General features: G+C 41.3%; 1 protein-coding gene across 3 annotated transcripts; it reads right to left on the bottom strand.

The window, feature by feature from the left end:
• Positions 1–10: 10 nt before the first annotated feature.
• On the bottom strand, positions 11–22,045 carry card14 (caspase recruitment domain family, member 14). Of its 3 annotated transcripts, none has more exons than XM_058641671.1 (21): positions 21,738–22,045; positions 17,984–18,302; positions 17,242–17,379; positions 16,492–16,817; positions 15,368–15,526; positions 15,149–15,268; positions 13,671–13,796; positions 11,015–11,182; positions 10,804–10,926; positions 9,732–9,832; positions 9,007–9,062; positions 8,730–8,790; positions 7,552–7,768; positions 7,341–7,467; positions 5,968–6,208; positions 5,220–5,283; positions 5,027–5,132; positions 4,390–4,554; positions 3,764–3,882; positions 3,076–3,191; positions 11–1,642 (listed from the first exon to the last, which is right to left on the bottom strand). In XM_058641671.1, the coding sequence occupies exons 2-21, from the start codon at positions 18,198–18,200 to the stop codon at positions 1,435–1,437; spliced, it is 2,958 nt and encodes a 985-aa protein (XP_058497654.1). In that variant the 5' UTR covers positions 18,201–18,302; positions 21,738–22,045; the 3' UTR covers positions 11–1,434. The 3 variants fall into 3 exon arrangements, with proteins under 3 accessions (XP_058497654.1, XP_058497653.1, XP_058497655.1); XM_058641670.1 differs by lacking the exon at positions 21,738–22,045 and adding an exon at positions 21,194–21,276; XM_058641672.1 differs by lacking the exon at positions 21,738–22,045 and having other exon boundaries at positions 17,984–18,593.
• Positions 22,046–22,107: the final 62 nt, after the last annotated feature.

Below are 22,107 nucleotides of genomic sequence, written 5' to 3'. Positions count from 1 at the left end.
GTGCAGGAAGTTTGAAACAAGGCCATAAATTGTTTTATTGAACATTAATAGTTATATAAAAGTGAAGAAAGTAGTTTAATACATGGTTTAAATTTCCAAAAGTTTCCAAAATGTGCCAAATGAGTCCTCGCCTGGAATGTTTGCACTAAAATCGCTCTAATTTTCTTCTGCTTCACTTGATCAAAGTCAAACTTTGCAGAGATGATGTTCACAGGCTGAACTTAGATTTAAGTGAGTTTAGAGTTGATTCTCCATCATTCCAGAGCGATATTCATCCTTAAACTGAATTATTTTCATTTTTTGTGCCATCTACATTTACTCTTCACCAGTAACACTTACACTTTACTATGACACCAAAAGTATTAAAATAGACCTTGTGGTTCAATTTTCGAGCAGAGACCTTAAAAATAAGCTTAGGGCTAAAGGGGACACAGTACAGCAGTGTCAGGGACAAAAGCAAACAGGACGTCCAGAGAGACTTCATAAACTGAAGTAACATCCATCAAGATCCCGACATCAGGATACATATCATCTTACATCATTTCATATTTCTCCATAAGAATCCCATCTAACACCAACAAGATGTCTAATGAAACACTGGAAATACAGTCATAATAAATATACATACATACATATATATATATACACATATACATATATATATATATATATATGTATATACATATAAATATATATGAGAAAGAAAAGATAAAAAGAAAATCCCTCATGGTGGGAAACAATCTACTACATATTGTAGAGAAGTGATACAGTGCAAACACATCATGAACATTATGAACACCTCACACCTACAACACCGTGCAAAAGTCTTTGTAACCATGATTTAATGACCACCAGACAAAGCCACAATATCCAATTATAGTCATTTACTTTTATGTGTTGTAGTGGCTGAATGTTATGCTTGATTCATTTACTGACGCAAATGACCCACGGGCCATGAGTTTGACAGCCCTGAATTAAAACCTTGTTGATATTTAAAGATTAAATTTGTGAGAATTATGTTAAGGATTTTTTTAGTGTGTCTAACAATAATATGTCTCAATGGTTATCATAACTCATAGTTAGTTAACGTATGCATTTCCTGTGTTTTCTGATTTTAGCTCCATAAAAAGAGTGGAAAATAAAAGACGGTGGTGGTGACTGAAGACTTTAGCACGTGTGTTTGCATGAAAGCCTCAAAACAGAAGCCTGTACTTTACAGAACATGTTAAAGTCGAGTAAATGACAGCTTCATGCACCTTTAAATGTATTTATATTTATATAGAGTCCTTCATTTACCCAGTTACTATACGTATCACAGATACATACTCGTGTTTACAAAGATGTCTCTTGTAAAATTCTGCTATCATGTATATATTATCAGTATTTTTAATAATAGCCCTTGAAGTGGTCGTGTCTGTTCCCGTTTTCTCAGATTCACCAAAGGTCTGGCTCCACCCACACGATCTTCTTCTGCTCCTCCCAGATGATGGTGCGTAAGTGGGTCAGCAGCGAGGTTTGGTCACACCACGAGTCAGGAGCGACCTTGCGGTACAGACACGGCAGCTTGTCCAGCAGCGGCTCCTCGCTCCTGGAACACGCCAGCAGCTGCTCCTCTGACTGGCTGTGACGATGCAGCTTTGACCTGGAAGACAAACACGACCAGTCAGAAATGACCTGATTACTTTCCCAATCAATTTACACTTTTCTTATTTTATTCTGTCCTTTATGGCACTTTTCCATAGCTACGGCACGGCACAGAACGGCACCGCACAGAGTCACAAAATAGACTGTTTTTATGTGAACTGTGACACATTTCCAGATTTTCATAAATTCAGTACTTTTTGTTCAGGTGTGTTTGTAAAGTTGGTGAAAATGAAGAAACAGTTGTTGGGTGGATGATGTTTTTATCCTGTGACTCACTTTGAGTGGCTTTGCCTTGCATGAAAAGTGCCATATAAATAAAGTTTGACTGATTGAAAGTTTGACTGATCCTCTTTCATGTAACTGAAAGCACCAGCGTCATCAGATAGAACGTGGAACGTGTTTGAGAATCTGACGGAACAGGTTTTGCTCTCGATGGAGTTCTAACTAACAAATTCTCAAGGCAGAGTCGGTTTAACCAGTTATTCCAGAGTCACTGCACACACTGTCGCTGTATGATGAAACGTGATGCAACATATGCATGGAACAAAAAAGTCAATATCACATAAATGAAGAACTCTAAAGACACAAACACTGAGGAAGAGGAGGACGAGGAGATAAAGGAGGAAGAATTCAAAACTTTGAACTGTGATTAAGAACCTCAAACTGTGGAGGGCAGCATTACGCCTCTCAGAGTACAGCCTGCCAGAAATGATCATTATTATTATTATTATTGTTATTATTGTTATTATTGTTGTTATTATTATCATAAGACATTTCACACTCGCTGTTTCTCGATTTAGGCTTAAAGTTAATCCACGATGTTTATCGTGGATTAACTTTAACATATTCTCATGAAAATATAATAAAACAAAGACACAACTGTTGATGTGAATCCCACATTCATATGATGGTGATTTACTGCACTTATTATTTATATATAAAGGCCTTTTTGAATTGAACAGAAGGAAGATAAGACTGTTTTGAATCAAATTAAAACGATCTGATTTTAGCTTCTTAAACATGAATATTTCTCGGTTTCTTTGCTCGTTCATAACTGAGATTCAACATGTTCCTTTTAAAACTGGTGATTTTTTATTAAACTAATAACTTTATGTCTTGTCTTGAAGCGTTTTGTGTGAATATTGTCTGAAAATAACATAAATGATGTTAATATTTAACAGTTTTGTCCGATAATGAAAATAGCGACTATAGTTGCAGCCTCACATGGAAGCAGTTTTTTCCTGACAGAGACGATGACAGAGACAGAGTTTGCATGTCCATGTTCTGTGTGTTTGTGACGTCTCAGTGGAAAACTAGCGGCAGATAAAGAGCAGAAAGTATCAGTTTGATCAGGATCACACACTCCTGTAAATGACTGTGTGTCTTTTCTATGATGATTATACTGTGAATGTGTCACTTTCTTCAGTTCACCTTAGTTTACGGGTGCTACGTGCCGACTGGCTGATGAAGACGATGATAGGGAAGATGTTGCCGCGGTGCAGCCGTCGCACACAGTCCAGACCCAGAGGCAGCACACAGTGGATTCCCTGCAGGAGTGAAGAGCACAGCTTTGCAGTGAGATGCAACATAAATACATAAAGTGAGTCAATGGCTGTGCGCAGACTGTGAGAGAGAGAATATGTAGTATTTTCCTAAAATGATCCCACTGTATAGGTTAGATGAACGAGCCACTGGCAGTGTGGAGACGTGTTTATCTCCACAGACGCTGCCCTCTGCTGGTTGTTTCCTCTGGGTCTGGGTGTGTTAACATCCTCCAACCCATAACAACAAGGGGGCGGGACAGTCAGGTTAATGAGGAGACCGCCTCCTCGGCTGACGTCCTCTTTTACCATAACAATATTATCACTTATCACCCCATGATTTCCTTTGCTAATGGTTAACATTATGTTTCATGTTCCACAAGCAGAGTTTTGATTCACTCAAGCTTCTCTTTCTCTGTTAACTCACGCAGACACAAACAGGACATCAGACACATCTGACATATGACAGCAACAAAGTCTTCAGTTTGAATCCGGGTATGATTGGGTATGGATGATAATATCAGGCCTGAACAGATTCTGTGCAACCACAAGTTCTCATTTTGTGCTGCTGTTCTGACCTTCTTCATGACTTTCTCGACACCCTGCAGAGTGTAGCAGCAGTGTGTTCCCTGCTCGCTCTCCTCCAGGATCTCAGACCTCTGGAGTTGTGCTGCGTGCTCACAGGAGCTCAGCATCTCTGCAGGACAGGAGGAGAAAAACAAGCAGAGAGAGAGAGAGTGGAAACAGAAAACTGTGAGTAACCACGGCACGGCACGGCACGGCACGGCATCGACGGCATCTCTATCCCTGTTCATTCTCTGAATAACTGAAGTGTGTCTATTATTCTGGTAGTTGCCCTCATCTTCCCACAGAAAAGATTTAACGTACATTATCACAGCAGGAAATTCTGCATTTCAAAGATATTTACTCTCTTTATTGCCATTTATTTCTATTTATTTCCTTCCTGGTTTACGGCAACACACAAAGCCATAAAACACGCACACGTGTCGTGTGCAGTGTGAGACCGGCTGTTGACCAAGCCTGTAAAAGTCTGTGAAACGTGAAATCAGATATGCGATGACATAAATCTGTCAAGTCAAACAAGTCTTATCTTTCACCACAGGGACCATCTATAGGTTATATGTAATTATATAACATGTTCTTTTGTTTTTTTCGAGTAGCACATGCTGCTCACTTCTCTTACCGGGCTCACAGAGCTGAAAGCCCTGCCACTCTGCCAGCTTTTTGTCCAGGACGCGTCCGAGCACGGTGGGCAGCAACAGGACGGGTCTGCAGACGGGCGGGTAGTGAGGGGAGACCAGAGTGTAGGGCATGAGGGTCACGCCACTTTTGGGTGCAGTGGTGTCACCTTCAGGGCAAAGAATACACAACGTAAGCAAAGAAAGTGTAACATACGGAAATACATTAATGATGACACCACAATTTAATTAGATGTTGTAGCATAATGCTATAATGACCATATAGAATTATTTCTATATATTATATTCTCTTTATATCCAACACATCTGGAAAATACAGGAAATATGTATCAAGTGTTTTAAAAAAAGAAGATAGAATTGAACTCTATTTTGTATTACTATTCACTATTTTATATGAATGAATTACTATTTTGTGACCACAAATTACTATTTTAAATGAATGAATTACTATTTTGTGACCACAAATTACTATTTTAAATGAATGAATTACTATTTTGTGACCACAAATTACTATTTTAAATGAATTAATTACTATTTTGTGACCACAAATTACTATTTTAAATGCAACACCACAAAACTCAATACTCTACACCCGCCTCTGACCACGACAGGAAATCATACCTGACTTTTCATCTTCCACACTGACCCACAGTGGATTCCTGCCCTGGTGCACAGTGCTCACAATCCTCACAGTCTTCTCTTTCGTCTGGCTGACCAAACGCCCGGCCTGAAACAGCAAAAAGGAACATTCCAAAAATGAAGTGTAAAAGTAGCCAAAACATTTCTGGACATGTTTGAATAAAATGATTCTCACCTTGCGAGATTTCTTTGTTGGAAAACTCATGTTTTCAATTGCTTGAATCAGGAGTCCCTGCGCTCTGTGACATAAAAACTAAATCACTCTCACACACACTGCACACGGTTCTGTTACTTTTTAAAGGTCCAGTGTGTAACATTTAGTGGTAGAAATATAATATACAACCAACAAATTAAATACACAATATTTAATTTAGGGCCACACGGGTGGTGTAGTGGTTAGCACTTTTGCCTTTGCAGCAAGAAGTCGGAACAAGGGCCTTTCTGCATGGACTTGGTGATCAGTAATGACAAATACACACAATAAAATGACAAACTGGCTTACTAGCAGTACCAAATATTTCACTCCTAATATTTTATAGGAGGAGCAGAGATGAAAAAGAGGGTCAGGTCATAAATACAGATTTGTATGAAGAGTGTTGACTTGTGTTAAAACATATGACATTAATTTAGCTGGTTTTAAGATATTTTAGCGCAGAAAATCATATCTTACATGTTATTCTTAAGGCGAGGGCCTTGCTTTACCTAAGTCACCATATTGTGCTGCCATATTTATACAGTAGCATGAAAGGCTGTGTATTTGGCACTTTGAAGAGGAAGCTTATTACACTGAAATGAACCTAACGCAGACGACAGAGCTGTGAAACACTGTTGCCTTTGTTTGTGCTACGTGAAAGCGGAAGAGTCCAATTGTTGCACACTGGACATTTAAGGACCTCACAAGTCTGCAGTACATTCCTGCTCACCTGTAATAGTTGGGTACAGTTCCACTCTGAAGGTCGAGGAGTCGGCAGGGATGAACTTGGCTGGCGTACCACGAGTCCTCAGTGCCGCCGGGTCGTGTGTTGGTCACGTGCAGGATGTCGTTGCAGGAAACAGCCAGACCGGCGCTGGGACCAGCAGGCAGAGTCAAGTTAACGCGTACGTAGAAGGAATCTCCCGACGATATCTCACTGTTATGCAGCTGCTGCAGCAACGCCTCGTAATCTGTGACATGACACAAGGATTATCCACACCTTAAAAGGTTTTCTAGGTTTCAAGATATGTCTCCACCCACCTTAACGTGTAATGTATGTTATAAGTTATGTCGTATATGTTTTCTGCTGTGACTTCACAACGTGAGATATACTAATGTACAGAACCTGTGAAAGTGACTAACTAACTAGTATATATAAACAGAAGGAGCACGATGATGTGTAGCAGGGTTAAGGGTTAGAGAGGTTGTGTCGTTTTGAGGTTTTTGTTCGTTTGTTTTTTACTCATTTTTCACCTGTTTCTAATTTTTAGGGCTCCAAAACTCCATTTCTGGATAAAAAGCCGATACATCAAATAATGTTTGCAGAGTCGTCTAAACTCATTCTCATGTGTTTGAGCCCTTAATTAAAACCACCAGAGTAACATTATAGAGTGACATTGTGGCTTGAACAGCATATTGGAAGCATATGATGTAATCTGTCGAGAAGTAAATAAAATATGGCCCAGAACAAAAATAAAAGGACCGAGAAACATTAAGTACACCACCGACATGTGTTTTATTAGTTCCCCAGTGCTTTGCAAACACATTGAATATGTTTCTGCCCTGTTTGAAGCTGCAGGAGATTACTCCTTCACTTATTCCTTTAATACTCTGCTGTCAGTCGACACATGACTACATCAAGTCATGGAAAGAAGCTGCATGACTTCATCCTCATGAATTCATCTTTGGTTTGTGTTTGCTTCTCTTATGTTGTCCTGTCCACACAGACACAGTTTCAGACTCCAGCTGACTCTGCAGTCTCCTACAGCCTATACTACACATTTGTATTTGCATTGTGTAACATTTAGTAAGGTTTATAGGCAGAAAATAAATATACTACACAAGTGTTAGTTTGTTAGTTCAAGGGTGTAAAAACATGTTCTGGATCTTGTAGCCTTAAAATAAGCCTTTTATATGTACTTTACACAACGGCTTTGCTTCTTGGATGTTTGCCATGTTTCTACAGACAGACACAGAGCCACTAAAAACAATACTTCACTAAAGCAGTAATTTGTCAAACATCACAAAATCTATTTCTGATGAGGAAAAACTATCTTGGTCACTCAAGTCCTGTGTATAGTATACGTATGTGGTGGGACATACCATCTTGCCTGGGGCGCAGGGAGAGAGTGCAGAGGCCTGTAACTTGGCCAAGAGCCCACATAGCTTCTTCTAGAGTAGAATCCTCCAGCACCATCCTCAGCGCCTTCTGGTTCTGCTCGTAATTCACCTGCAGTGAAACGGGACGATGATGAAAAAACCACATGGCAACAGGCAGAAGAAATGATCACACACACAGTTGCATGTACAGCACCTGCACTATCTGTGCTCCTGCACTGATCCCCACAGTATGTGCCGTGCTGCCCTCTGTCACCTGGTGCACAAACACTCCCGTCTTGTTTCCTCCAACCACCACCAGCTGGCTCAGCAGCGCCTCCCCCTGGAAGGAGATGCTGAGAACACGGCCACTGATGCGGATAGCTTTTGGGCGGGAACGTAGCAGGAAAGGAGGGGGTGTGGTTTTTGACAGGCTGGTGAGAGAAAGAGTGAAAATATTGATTATTGTAAAGATCAGAGTTGTGTATGTCTTTGAAAGTGAGGAGCAGTGTTTTGTAACTGCTGCGTTGACGGGCAGCGAGTGGAACTGCTGGAGGACGGGTGCGATGTGATGGACGGAGTTTGTGAGATGATACGAGCGGCGGAGTTCTGAACCAGCTCGAGTTACTGTAATCCAAACGGGATCTGCATCACTGGCCAAACAGGTGACCAATGTGTGCAGTGCCAAAGAGTACGAGTAGAAATGCTGCAGATATATATATATAATGAAATGAGCCATTTCAGTTACTAACACCACTGTATTTTGCTTATGTCCTGGGTTTGACACTAAACTGCATCCAAGAGGTGGCATGGTTGTGAAACCTATAAAAAGCGCACACGTGACCGTTACAGCACCACAAACCTGAGCGGGCCCTTGGGTTACTTGGGTTTGGAACCTTCAAGTCTCAAACGGCCGTTGTCTTGTCTTGTTGTCCAGCTGGGCAGATGAAAGCAGCACCAGGCGGGCTGGCGTGGTTTAAGGCGGACCTTGACTGTTATCAAGTCTTCCGGCAGCTCGCTGCACGAACACCAACCCTAACCAGCACGTCTCCATCCCCAATGGTGCCGCTGGAGAAGGCGGGTGCCCAAAGTGCGTGGGACTCGGGCTCGCAACCTGCAATCCAGGCTTTTCATGCCAGAACCAACCGAGGCCCGAAGGATCTGATATGGAACTACTGCTCAGACACGAGTATGCTCCATTATGATAGTTTTCTTCACACAGTTTTTCTTTCAATTGATAAAGATTAAAACATTTTTGTGTACCAAACTCTTGTTGTGTATTTTAACGTCAAATTTATCACAAAAAAAAAAGAAAAGAGAAAAAAAGTGGGTGAAAAAAGTTGATTTACAGCCCAGGATATAGTGTAACCACAGCTAACATGCTAACATGCTCACCTGTCTGACGCAGATTCTTTAGAATAGAGCAGCCTGGGTGTGTGCGTGTCTTCAGTCCCCACTAAACAAAAGACAGTCTGTTAAATGGTTTGGCAAAAGGTTGTTTACCCCGGAAATAAACATGTGCCAGAGTGTGTCACTTCAACAAGCTGTGGCACAAATCCAGCACTCAACAAAAGACATGAAAAGGAATGAACGTCATGCCAAACAAGAGCAAACTACACACACACACACACACACACACACACACAGGAGTTCACATGGTTTCTATACACACCATGTGGGAGGAAGACAAAGTCGTCCGATAAAGAATCCGTCTCTGCTGTTTCCACACTACGAGAGAAAAAAGAAAGACATGAAATGTAGCTCAGTCTCTGTCAAACAAACAAACATTTACACAAATAAAAGTGTGAGCTAAACCAGTTCAGTCGTTTATCTCGTCCATTGTCAAGATTCAATCTAATGCAGACGACGTCACTGTCTGTTTTTAATCTAAATTTTAAAAAAATAGTTTTTCTTCGCTTTTAAAGCTGCAGTGTGATTTTTTTTTTTTTTTTAAATGTTGTTGTTATTATTATTATTATTATTATTATTATGCCTTTATTTAGTCTTCTCACTAATAAAGTCCACCTGAAACTATTGTTATTCCAACACAAAGGAATGGAGAGCAGACACCTTGAAACCATGGTTTCAGGTGGCTGGCTGTAAAGCGAACCCATTTCATTGAATTACATTGATTTAGACAGCCTAAACAAAGCCTAAACACAGCATAAACAAAGCCTCAACAAAGCCTCAACAAAGCCTCAACAAAGCATTATACCTAACTTTATCTGTAACTAGTTCATCTCTCAGCTAGCATGTCAAATCTTAACCAGTTGCTCAGAAATTACGTTCCACCTCATGAGGACCAGGTTTTGGTCTCAACTGGTTCTGATAAGGTCTGTGTAAATGACACAAAATGTCCCAGGGAGGTAGCAAATACAATAACACACACACACACACCTGCTGCCTTCATACAGAGAGTCCACTCTTCTGCGGAGAGAATCTGGACTTGGCGGTTCTGCATTTCGGGACCGGACGCTACTCACCGCGGCGTCTTCACTCTACATAAACAAAACAAAAAGTTAGAACCATGACTATAGAATCACTTTTTAAAATGTAATAAAAAAATAAAGGTATGTTGTGATTGTTAAAATGCACATAAATATATCTACAGCAGGGTATCATCATTAAAAATGATTGCTTTCTGGAGCCACGTCCAGTTTTGTGGAAAATAAAGATTCACCCAAAACACTCAAAACACAGCAAGAGATGCCAAACTTGTAAATACACCAATGTTTAATTTGGCTCCTGAGTAAAAGATTGATGAGAGTCAGCTGTGCAGAGAAGTATCACTCTCTACACAATATCAGCATCAGGTCAGAAAACAGTGAAACATGTGAAACAAGCATCAATAACACTGAATTTCCTCTTTGTATTCACCTTCTAAAGAATGTTGAGACAGTTGTGGTCTCACAGTCAAACTATGTGTTGATTTTCATACCATCTTTGCTATTTTACAGTGTTAATTATTAAGGTTTAAACAAGAAAACAGTTAATTAGTAAACTGTAAGTATGTTGCTGGATGGACCTTTGGACAGAGGCAAGTAGTTTTCCTCATTCCAAGTCTTAAAGCGGAACTAAAATAACTGGAGCTGGACGCTTCATATTTTGCAGACACAGTAGTGCCGACACAGGTTTTTTTGTCAGTAATTAAAGCTAATTTTTCAGCTTCTTAAATGTGAATATTTCCTGGTTTCTTTGCTCCAAATAACAAAAAAATCATTCAAACTTAATCATTTTGGTTTGTTTCTTTTTGAGAACGTGGAAAGTGTGATCCAGGCCAAACACCGGTAGCTGTAACTTTATCTAATCTGTAAACTCAGATTAATAACCTGTTATGGGTAGCCTCACAGCACTGATTCCAAGCTGTTATACTTTACAATGGAGTGGTACCCTACTGGGACTTTCCCAGTATAAAATGATAGCAGTGTCTCTCACTCACTGTCTCACACACACACACACACACACACACCTCTGATTGGCATGAACTCAGTGACAGAGGATTAATGGCGTCCATGCGGCAGAGTCTGCGTCTGTTGGAGTATGAGGACTCCTCGCAGCTGGACCTCCGACTTCCCCAGTTGACCTCCGTCTCCTTTGACATATTAAAACAGATGAGACGCACTGAATAACTGAATATGCATTTCTGTGTGCGATGATAACGTGTTTGTGTGAGAACTTACATCCGAACTCTGCTGCTGCTGCTGTTGCTGCTGCTGCCTTCGAGGACGGCGTTTGGCCTGCAGGCTGAAGACCTTCTCCTGAAGCTCCACCAGCTGGCACCTCAGCGTGTCCTTCTCTGCCAGGATGCGAGCTATCATGGCCTGGGCCTCATCTCTGGACTGATATGCCTACAGATATGGGAACATTCATCTTTACTTGACAAGAATGTTTTTACAGTGAATCAATTTTTAGGCAATCCCATAACTGTCCAACGGTTCACTTGACAGCCTTCAAACTTGTCAGGAGACTTGGAAATGCAAGCGATATCAGTAGAAATATCTAAAGTGGCACATCTTACACAGAGCACACCCACAGTGCAGGACCTGTCTGTCTGTCTGTCAACCACATATCTGTCAAACAGGTTGATAGGTGACTCACTCAGGCCACCAGTTTGTGCAGTGCCAACTTTGACGTTGTTTGGATAAGAAATAAAAACACAGGCAAACATGGACCTGGTCGTGCACGTGTTACTGCAAACAACGCTATGCCAGGTTTATGCCTGATGTTTCATGACTTAGCAACATGTATCTCTAGTTCTTCAAGATCACAAATGTGTTAGTTGTAGTACGAGAAACTCTAATGAAAGCAACAATAATCCATAAAAATCAATAATAACTCTATTTATTTATTAACAAACCAAACTAAGTAGCAAAATAAACCAATACAGTTGGGATCATCTTGTCTTGTTTATTCATTGAACTATTTACTTTTATTAGGAACACCTGTTGTGCTGCTTTAAGCAAACATCTTATCAGCCGTCACATGGAAGCAACTCAGTGTAGACGGATGCTGAAGTTAAAACTGATGCTCACTTTTAACTGCAGTGACTTTGAACATGTTTGTTAGTGTCAGGTGAGCTGGTCTGTTCTTCAAAAAAGAGAAGGAGGAATGACCAGGTTTGAAATTGTAGAGAGGAAACACTAACTCACATCAGCTGTGTTTCCATGTAGTGGAACGGTTCATATTGTCTTCTTGGAAATATCATTGAACTTAAGTTTTGTTCAGTCAGACAGGAAAAATAAGGGTTTTTCACCACTTCCTGAAACACAGCTATAGCCACTCACTACAACCTAAGTGTGCACAGGACCTTCTCTGATGCAAGTTTAAAGCTGAAAGATTACAGATTACAGAAGACTGAAGACTACGTCACACATAGGCAGTGTTGTGCTAGTTACTGAAAAACAGTAACTAGTTACAGTTACTCGTTACTTTGTAAAAAAGTAACGCAGTTAGTAACTCAGTTACTTAAACCAAAAAACACAGTCTCTTCAGCGTTCTAATACTTATCACCACACCGTTTATGAGGCAAAAGAGAGAGAATATCTTTATTATTATAGCCGATTCGGAAGTACCACTTAATCGACGCAGCCATGGCCATCGACTATAGTACTTTGATATTTGAAATTTTATAAAAAAAAAAAAAAAAAAGCAAGATTTTTTTTTTCTTGTGTCGGTTTTTTTTTTTTTGCCTTACTTTTTTTTCTTGTGTCTTTTTTACCTGACTTTTTTTTTTCTCGTGCCGGATTTTTTTTTGTTGCGCTGGCCCTAATACTCCTTCGTGAAATAAACAATTAAACATACCGTGCTATTGTTTTATCAAGTTGTGCCTGGCTATAGGTCCGTCTTTCAACTCCAACCGCTGCTGCGTGGGTGGAGTGGGCGTGTGTGTGTGTGCACGCGCGTGTGCTCGCTGCTGTCACTCTCGTTAGCTACCTTAGCTGCTAACTTAGCTGCTAACTTTGTCGAAGCATGCCGCTCCTCCAGGTTCTTCAGCAGGTTGCTGTCGCTGTTGTTCGCCGTAGAAAGTATTTCTGAGCCGGGACACAGTCTACAAGTTACCGACATGTTGTTTTTCTCTCTCCAGGTGAAAATAATGTGAATACGAGGAGAAACTTCTCTTCGCCGCTCGCTCGCCGCTCACTCGCCGCCCGCCGTCACGCCATCATGCTGCGCCCTGACCTGTCCAGTCCTCCTTATGGCGCGTGTTTGATTACGTGTGATTACGTGCTTTGTTTTTCAATTCAATTAAACTTTATTGATCGCTAAAATGTTTGAAAACCAAACCTCACTAAAACGAACGGAGTAACGCAGCGTTTCGTAACGGAAACGGAGTTAGTGAATTAAAACAAACAACGCGTTACATTATTAGTTACTGAATAAAGTAACGCGTTACTACCCAACACTGCATATAGGTCCACATAAAACCTGAAGACCTGGTGTGTATGAATCTGGAAACTTAGCACTGTTCTGCATGTTCTGTCCGTGTGTCCGTGGCTTTTCTCGGGTTCTGTTTCATTCCACAGTCCAGAAACATGAATGAACGAATGAATGAATGGTTGTTTGTCCGTCTCTATGTGGCCCTGTGATGGACCCGTGACCTGTCCAGGGTGAACCCCGCCTTTGGTCCTATGTCAGCTCATGTCACCCCACGACCCTCATGTGGAGGATAAAGCGCTAGCAGATGAATGAATGAATGAATCTGGAACATCTTCACAAAGAATCTCCAAGACCCTTTGGAGACCTTTGCAATAGCAGACCAGTTCCAAAGCAGTGGCAGAAACGTTTCCTCATAGTGACTGAGTGAACACATGAGAGGAGACAGTAATGGTGTCATACCTGGTCTCTCTCTGCCTGCAGCTCGTTCATCTGCTTGTGGATCATGGCGCTCTTCTGCTGTTGCACGTTACACTCCAGAGTTAACTGCTGCACCTGCAGACTCAGGCACTCCTTCTGATCTGTCAGCTGAACACCAACACACACATGACACCAATGTCATCCAACAGTATTCATGAATGCATGAATCACTGACCTGGTGAACACCTGCATTGAGAAGACATTATCATTATCACTGCAATTTATTTTCAAATGTTATTTCCTGACTTTTCTTCCCCATTTAAATCAACTCCTACCTATTATAGTATATTATTATATATTATTTAACATAATATGCTCTTGAAGTGAACACACTTGTGTCCCCAAACAGATTTCCCAACCTTTTAGTCAAAATCTATGTGTATATTTCAAATAAAATGAAGTTGTAATTTAATTAACACACCACTTTGTTGTAATTATTCATTTATCAATTCAAAATTATAATAGGTTTTACAGATATGGCCGTTATATCAACTAAAATGTTGGTCCCTGTGCAGAAAGAGAGTTCTCAAACTCTCGGCCCTCGGGCCAAACATGACTCTCCTCTTGATGTCATGCAGCCCACCACTTAATATAGTTACATAATATACATTTATAATGAGTTATTTAAGTATGTTTTTTTAGTTACGGATTCATGTTGCATCATAAACGCTTCTGTTCTGTGAACTACAGTATATACAGTATCACGGGGGGCAGCCCGTGGCCAAGTGGAAAGGGAACTTGACTTGTAACCGGAAGGTCGCTGGTTCAAATCCCCACCCGGCCAAAAAAAAGGGCTGGGGTACCCCTGAGCAAGGTACCTAACTCCCAATGCTCCCCGGGCGCTACTCATTGCAGCAGCCCACTGCTCCTAATTCTAGGATGGGTCAAATGCAGAGAATATCAGTCAGTCTGAGACTGAGAGTAATTTCCCTAAGGGGATTAATAAAGTATCTAAAATTAAAAAAAAATTAAATTAAAAAAAATTTCATATCAAATTCAAATTCTGTGAAATATGCACATATGGACACACATGAAAGAAGTGAGTGAGTGAAACATGAAAACATTAAATTTGTCTTTGTCCTTAGGTTTGATAAATTAGTTTATGTTGGAATCAACGAAGATCGACTTTACAAATAAATGGTAACCATGGTATCGTGATTTCCCTTGACCCGCCTCCTACTGACCGGACTGCACACATGTCAGGTCATTCCAGCTGAAGACCCCTGATGTGGATGCATGTACACATATTAACATGATAATAGATATTATAATGTACATTATTCAGGGGGTTTGTGTGAGTGTTGTGTTTTTTAGTATTTTTTGGTTTTGGACTTTGTGTTGAGAAACTGAGACGACACATTTCTACAGGGTATCTTAGGGTTAGGGTTAGCATTCATTTAGACATTTACATGAAAGTAAGACGACGCCATGGAGTAGAATAATCTGTATTTCACACTCACCCCTTGTTTCTCTGCCAGCAGCTGTTCATTCTCCTCTCTGTAGCGCCGGAGCTGCTCTGCCAGCTCCACTTGGCTGTCGATGGCCTCAGCCAGGTCCCGGGCCAGGATGTCCTGATGAGCCTGATAAAGGCACAGCAGACAAGAAGAAACTCTTCAAATCTTCCAAACTGTGTCTGTTGTTGTTCAGAAATGATGCGAGTAAAACAGAACTGTTCTCACCGGGTCCATTTTCTCTGCTTTGTGCAGCTCACAGCGCAGTCTCTGGATTTCCTCTTTCAGGTGTGGCATCTCAGCAAGAGAGGCTCGCCTGAGCGAGCGCTGCTTCTGGAACTCATTCTCAATCTGGACTTTCTGAAGCTCAGTCTGTAGCTGGTAAACCTGCCAGCACAAAAGACAACAAGCTGAAACACCTGGTCACCTGTGTTTGACACACCTGCAGCTGAAATCCCCTCACAGCTCACACCTGTTTTCCTCCTTATATCTGTTAGTTTCTTACAAGTGTGACAAAATTCATGCGTCACAACTGATTTGTCAAAAAGTGTAGACAGGAAGTCGCTAACAGACGGACAAACTTACAGATAAACCCATATTTTCGGTTCTTGCCTGTTGGACCTGTTGGACAGTGTCGTTTCCAGTGAAGGTGTGAATGTGAGCAGGAATAGTTTTCTGTTGTATGTAATAGTTTCTGTCTCTGTGTGTGCAGGCGATTTAAACTCTGCTTTTAAATCATCATTCTTATTTCTTGTATTTTATGCCTTTGGGATTTTAAATGCACCTCTGGGACTATGTTGGTGTATGACACAGTGACGATATAGTGCTGGAACTGAACTAAACTAATGGAACTGAATTTAATATTAAATTCACTCTTGACTTTACAGCAAGAAGACCAGAACAAGGTCTTTCTGCACGGTCTCCCCGTGTGCAGGGGTTTTCTCCAGGTTCCTCCCACAGTCCAAAAACATACAGATTTGGGGATCAGGCAAATTGGACCACAGGTGGGAGAGTAAATTATGTAACATTTCTATTTAAAACTATGCTGTTGCTATCAATGAGGTGACGCCACTCCCATCACCCTGATCTGCCTGGTTTCATAAATACTATTCACCTCCTCACACACACACACACATATTGTCTGTTTGACATGTTGTCACTGGAGCTGTTTTCTCAGACAAACACAGTCACAAAGGACATTATACAACTGCTTTCACAAGCTGTGCTCACATGCAGGTGCCTCCCAGAACTGTACACTGCTCAGATTTCAGTGATTTAACACACACTCTCCCGAGACCAGGGCTTTGAGTTTGAGGGAGGAGAAAGATGTGAGACACAGTCGCAGCACTGACCTGCAGGTTGAGGTCATGGAGGCGTTTGTTGGTCGCTGATTTATCCTCGATGGCCGCCGTGTAGCGCATGTACAGGTCACACTTCTCGTCCTTCAGCTTGGTGACCTCGCGCTGCAAAGAACACAAGTGTCTCCGCATGCGTTCAGTCTCAGACTGGAGACATCTGGACTTCTCCTCCTGCTCTATCATCTGCTGGATCTCTGACTCCAGGGAGGTGCAGCGGGAGGTCATTCTGCTGGCCTCACCTCGCGCCTCCTGGAGCTCCTTCTGCATCCCCGTCACTGCTCTCACCAGATACTCGGTCAACTCAGAGTACTTTATCAAGCCTGCAAAGAGAACGCTGCCAGTCAGCCACAGGTCCCATCCAGACCTGCTAGTAACCGGTCTTCAGTGATCCAGTCACATGTGGACAGAGTGAAGTATGACCTCTCAGACTTCAAACTTGACCACATGAGTTTGGATGTAGCTCATCTGCCCTTTAATCAAATACACACTGACATCACATGTATCATTACAAGAACAAATCTAGAACTGCTCGTAGTAATTCAGTCACGAGTATCAGAGAGGAGAGCTTGTGTTAATATTGTGGTGGTGGCTTATAAGTAAATTATAATTAGTGCTGCACTTTGAAGGTTTGAAGGAGGCTCAAAGTGTGTTTTTTGTGACCGGATGCAGAGTGTCCTGTTCTAACATGATCTGGACGTGAAACGTGATATTTCCAGGTCATAGAGTCAACTTCAGAGTACTGACCGCTGAATCTTGAAGGCTCTGTGCTTGGTTTATGTCCAGTGACCTGCGTGTACAGACTGGAGTAGTGGATCATCAAACCTTCCAGCAAAGCCACAGCACCGTTCCTGCCCTGAGTTCTCAGCAGATCCAGCATGAAGCCTGTAGAAAGCAGAGGAGAGAGTCATTCTATTGCTCCAACTGCGACAGAACTCCAATCTTTGAATCAACACAGACAATCTAACGCCATGAAGACACAGAAGAAAATGTAAAGGTCGGTGAGAAAAGCAGTTGTTTCCTGCAGGAATGACACTCTCAATAGTCAGTGTAAACAACTCAGACACAGGAAAAGTGGACACTAAGTAGTTAAAAGTCCAGTGTGTGACATCTGAGAGAACAGTGGCATTTATTAGTGGAATAGCGTCATTGCAAAGTGTATAATCACTTGTAAATGAAAGTTTGGTGGATGTAGAATAAGAGTCGTGTCATAACAAAGTCACGTCTTCAGCTGCTGTGTTTACCTCCAACAGCATGTGTTTTTAATCAGAATCTATGTTGGCTTTGTTTAGAGGTGTTTCAGTCAATGATACTTTAAAAGCATTTGATGACTAACTTGTCGCTGACATCCTTTCACCATGACCTTTGACCATAGTTTCCTGACATTCCTGGGAACATCTGCATCCATTAGATGTCACTAACTGACCTTTAAACCGCTTCTAAAATCAGGAACGTGAACTCAATGAACAAATGAAGTCACAGATCTCACTGGTTCTCATGCTGCGGTTGGTGAGGTTGTGGCAGGAGAGGATCTCGTCCTCGTCCATCTCCGTCAGAACTCTGGCTTGCCTCAGGTACGGGATCAAGATGCACGGCCGCACACCCAGTGAGATCCGGTGCCGGTTGTCGTTAATCAGATCCCACAGCTCCTCCTCACTCATGTCCTTCAGGTCTGGACCCTCACAGGGAACACACTCCCCTGCCATCCTGAGTGTGTGTGTGTCTGTCTGTCTGTCTGTCTGTCTGTCTGTCTGCAGCTGAAGCAGCTAAGGCTCTTGTCACCTCCTCATTCCTGGCAGCAGACTGAACTGTAAACACAAGCGGAGGAAAAGCATTATTAAAGCATAAGCCACTGTCCACGCCCAGTGGTGATGTGTGACTGTTTATGAGAGGGCGTGTAGGTGTAAACCTGTAAGACTGGACCTCAGTGATGCAGCTGTACAGGAGTGGTGGTGCAGATACACACACACACACACACATTCTACTACAGCATCATTGGTGAGCAATGTCCCTTACTCTAACCTTAACCATCACAAGTAACTAAGTCACTAAAAAACTAAGTCTTCTTAACCCTTAAAATGTCTTTTTTAAAGGGTTTAAAATGTCCTCACTTAACCAAAATGTCCTCACTCCCTGTGGATCATACATGTTTTGGTCCTCACAAAGACACACATACAACAACATACACAGACATATTGAGGACACAGTGCATCCCATAGCCTCTTATCCTCACCTTAACCATTACAAGTATATGCCTCACCCTAACCATTAACCTTAAACTAATTATAAACCACAGACAGTGTTAAAGCCCATTTGTCCTTACTTTTACACACACACACACACACACACACAGGTGTGTGCAGCTTTTCCTCTCAGGACTCTGCATTGACTTCCATTCATTTAGACGGACTAAACAAAGCTAAGCTTAACCACAATTCAAAGCTTAGCCTACAACGTAAACAATGGCGTTCTGCCTCAAGAGGCAACAAATACAAGAACACACACACACACACACACACACACACACACACTGTCAGTGTGTTGTATAACTTGTGTTTGTGTTCAGCAGCCATTTCACTGTGTAATCTTTTCATAAACCAGTAACTGGTTCTTATAATGAATGAAGGCCGGGTTCTGTTTGTTGACTGTGGTCAGGCTGCAGCACAGCGCTCACAGGTAACACAGTGTCCATGATCATTTCTAATCACAGCAAAGCACACACACACACACACACACACACACACACACACACACACACACACCAGGAGCAAACAGTGACGCGTGAGGTTTAAAGTCCTCTGTTTAAGCAGGAAATAAATAAAGGTGTAATTGTGGCTGGTGCTGCCAGTGCGAGGTCAAACGGCTCCTGGAGCTGTTTGGGTGTGAAGCTGCCGTTACTGTAAATGGTTTATGCAAACAAACGGTAAACTAGGGTCATAAAGACAGTAGGAAAACCTCGTGATCTCATGGGATGCGGGAAAAATGTAAATCTAACATTTCCAGTGTTCCATGAATTTAAAAAAAAACAAAAAAAACTCATGACATTCAAATTTGTCTTTGTCATTTGCATGTGCACGGTTACAGTGTGAGCACAGTCTGTACACATAATAAAAACAACTGTCAAGTCAATCAATGAAATACTATCAAATACAGAGTACTGCATCATTTATGGTTATATTGCATTAGATAGATTTGTTTATCCCCTTTTAACTATAAAGCAATGTAATGGTTGTGTGTGTGTGTGTGTGTGTGTGGGAATTTTTATAATACATACACTGACAGTGGGAACACCAAAGGTGCATAAGGCAAAGGGAAATGAATCTTAACTTCAACAATGTTATTTGATCAGATATTTAAAGCGGAGAATATTATGATGACTTGAGGCAATAAGATGATCATCTCTGCACGTCTGCTTTAAGGTTTTATACCAAACATGGAACTCTGTCAGTAACAATATCAGCATCAACATTAAATACAAAAATTGGTATTGAAAGTATATCTATATACTATATACTGTATATAAAGTATATCATGTCCAGATGGCATTCTCTGTTTATTTTTAGTCTGTGTTTGAACCTATGTATGAAAATGATCATCATTAGCAACTGTATTGTATAATTGGTTAATCATACACCTGAGTATAATGTCAAAGGCAGATCACACCAAATGTTGATTTGATTTAGATTTTTCTTCTGTTCGTTCACTCTGCATTTTGGAAACTGGTCAAAATAAACCATTAGAATTGATATTTTCCTGCTTAAAACCTTTGCACATGACTGTGACATGATAAGAGAAGTGTGTGTTCCAAGAAGAAACAAAAACTGTTGAAAACATCATGCAGTTGATTAAAAGTACGTGGCCACACAGAAACTGATGCCTTTCACAGGTTAATCCTGAATCTTGAATAATATATGGATACAAATAAGTTGCAAAGTATCTCCTGCTCAGCACTTCACTCGTGTTCAGCTAATAATATTTTGGCAACAAATGTAATTAATAAAAATAGGTTGCCATGGACAGAAGTCTAAAGTCAGGTGTGTGTAACCTGAAGCCTCCGTCAACAGCTCGGATCTTTCTTATCTCCACACAGGGAGGACAGCACTGTTGAGCAGCACTGGGAATTTCCCCGTTCAACATGTGTGGGAATAAAGAAGGGAAATAAAACAGTAACTACAGTCAATCTGTGGAGCGACACAATGTCCTCATGGAAAACATGATCATCACTTATATCATATTTTTAGCTGCAGAAAAATCTGCAATGACTCTCAACAACAAAACAAATAAACTAATAATAAACGTACGTCATTTTCTTTACGTCAAGACAGACGGAGACGAAGGCAACATTGTGCTAAAAACACAAAGAAGCAACAGAAATGAATCCTGCTGCAAAAGAAATACAAGTTAAAAACTGTGGTTATTCCACAGTTTGACAGGATAAATGCTTCCTGATTTATTCCAAAGTAATAATGTTACAGAGTTTCTGTTGAAGAAGAGCAAACATCAGCAACAACAACAGACAGTTGCACACTGCAGCTTTAACTCACAACAAACGTTTTCTTTACACCAAATTTTCCCTGAACAACAAGAACATTCTGATGTTGTTGTGAAAAGTGTTGACGTGCTCTTGTATGTTGAGTGTGGGTAAGTGTTGTTCAGTTTAGATTTAGATGCAGATATTGAGCGGTTTGCTTTGCCACACCTGTGCATGCACGCTGCACGCTGCCACCACTGAGACAATGTGGAAAGTCCTCACTCTCTCTCACACACACACACACACACACACACACAGAGACATGGAGCTGGTTCCACTACATTCTGTCGGCGAGTGTTCAGCGCTGACGTCAGCAGAAAGGCCGGCGGCGGCGGCGGCGGCGGCAGCGGCGGCAGCGTCTGATGTTAGTTGTGGTTGCTGCAGTTGTTCAGAACACCACATCCAGCCAGTGTTTGACACAGTGTTTGTTTGTCTACTGAAAACTGCAGGAATAGAATTGTGAATATATTTAATTACTAGTGGGCAGGTATGAATATTTAATGATCCCTTTGACAGCAGCTCATGAAGATGGTTCTCTGTCCACAGTACACGTGCAGGAACAATCACATGCCCAAATAAAGTATTTAAAGTTCAGCACAGTAAAAATGCACCTGATGAATTCAGACGCCTTTTTTTATACTTCATATGATTTGATATAAAACCACTTTATTATTTCTAAATCACGATTTTACTGAACTTCAGAGTAGCTGACCTTCTGACCTTACACGAGCCACCACGTCGATGCCTGTTTGTCCCACAGACTCCGGAGGAGGCGGAGCCTTTGCCATCAGGGCCCCTGAATTTGGAAGGAGCTGCCTGAGGAGGTAAGGCTCACAGAATCAGTGACATCTTTTAAATCACTTCTTAAACCCAGGTTTATACTGTAGTTTGGCATCATTGTGATCTTGTCTTTAAATATCTGACCTTGACTATTTATATTTTGACAGTTTCAATTATTTAATACCTCTAAACCTTTATTTTTATTTAATATTGTGTTTTTATTCCTTGTTGTTTGTTCCTCATCTCATGTTTGGCTTTTGTTAACCTGGTCTGTGAAAGCACTTCATCTTGTCATCTCTGTT

Source organism: Solea solea, chromosome 10, assembly GCF_958295425.1.
Source record: "Solea solea chromosome 10, fSolSol10.1, whole genome shotgun sequence".
Taxonomy (NCBI): Eukaryota; Metazoa; Chordata; class Actinopteri; order Pleuronectiformes; family Soleidae; genus Solea; species Solea solea.
The sequence above is the reverse complement of the archived record's forward strand: the minus strand, read 5'-3'. Positions and strand labels throughout refer to the sequence as shown.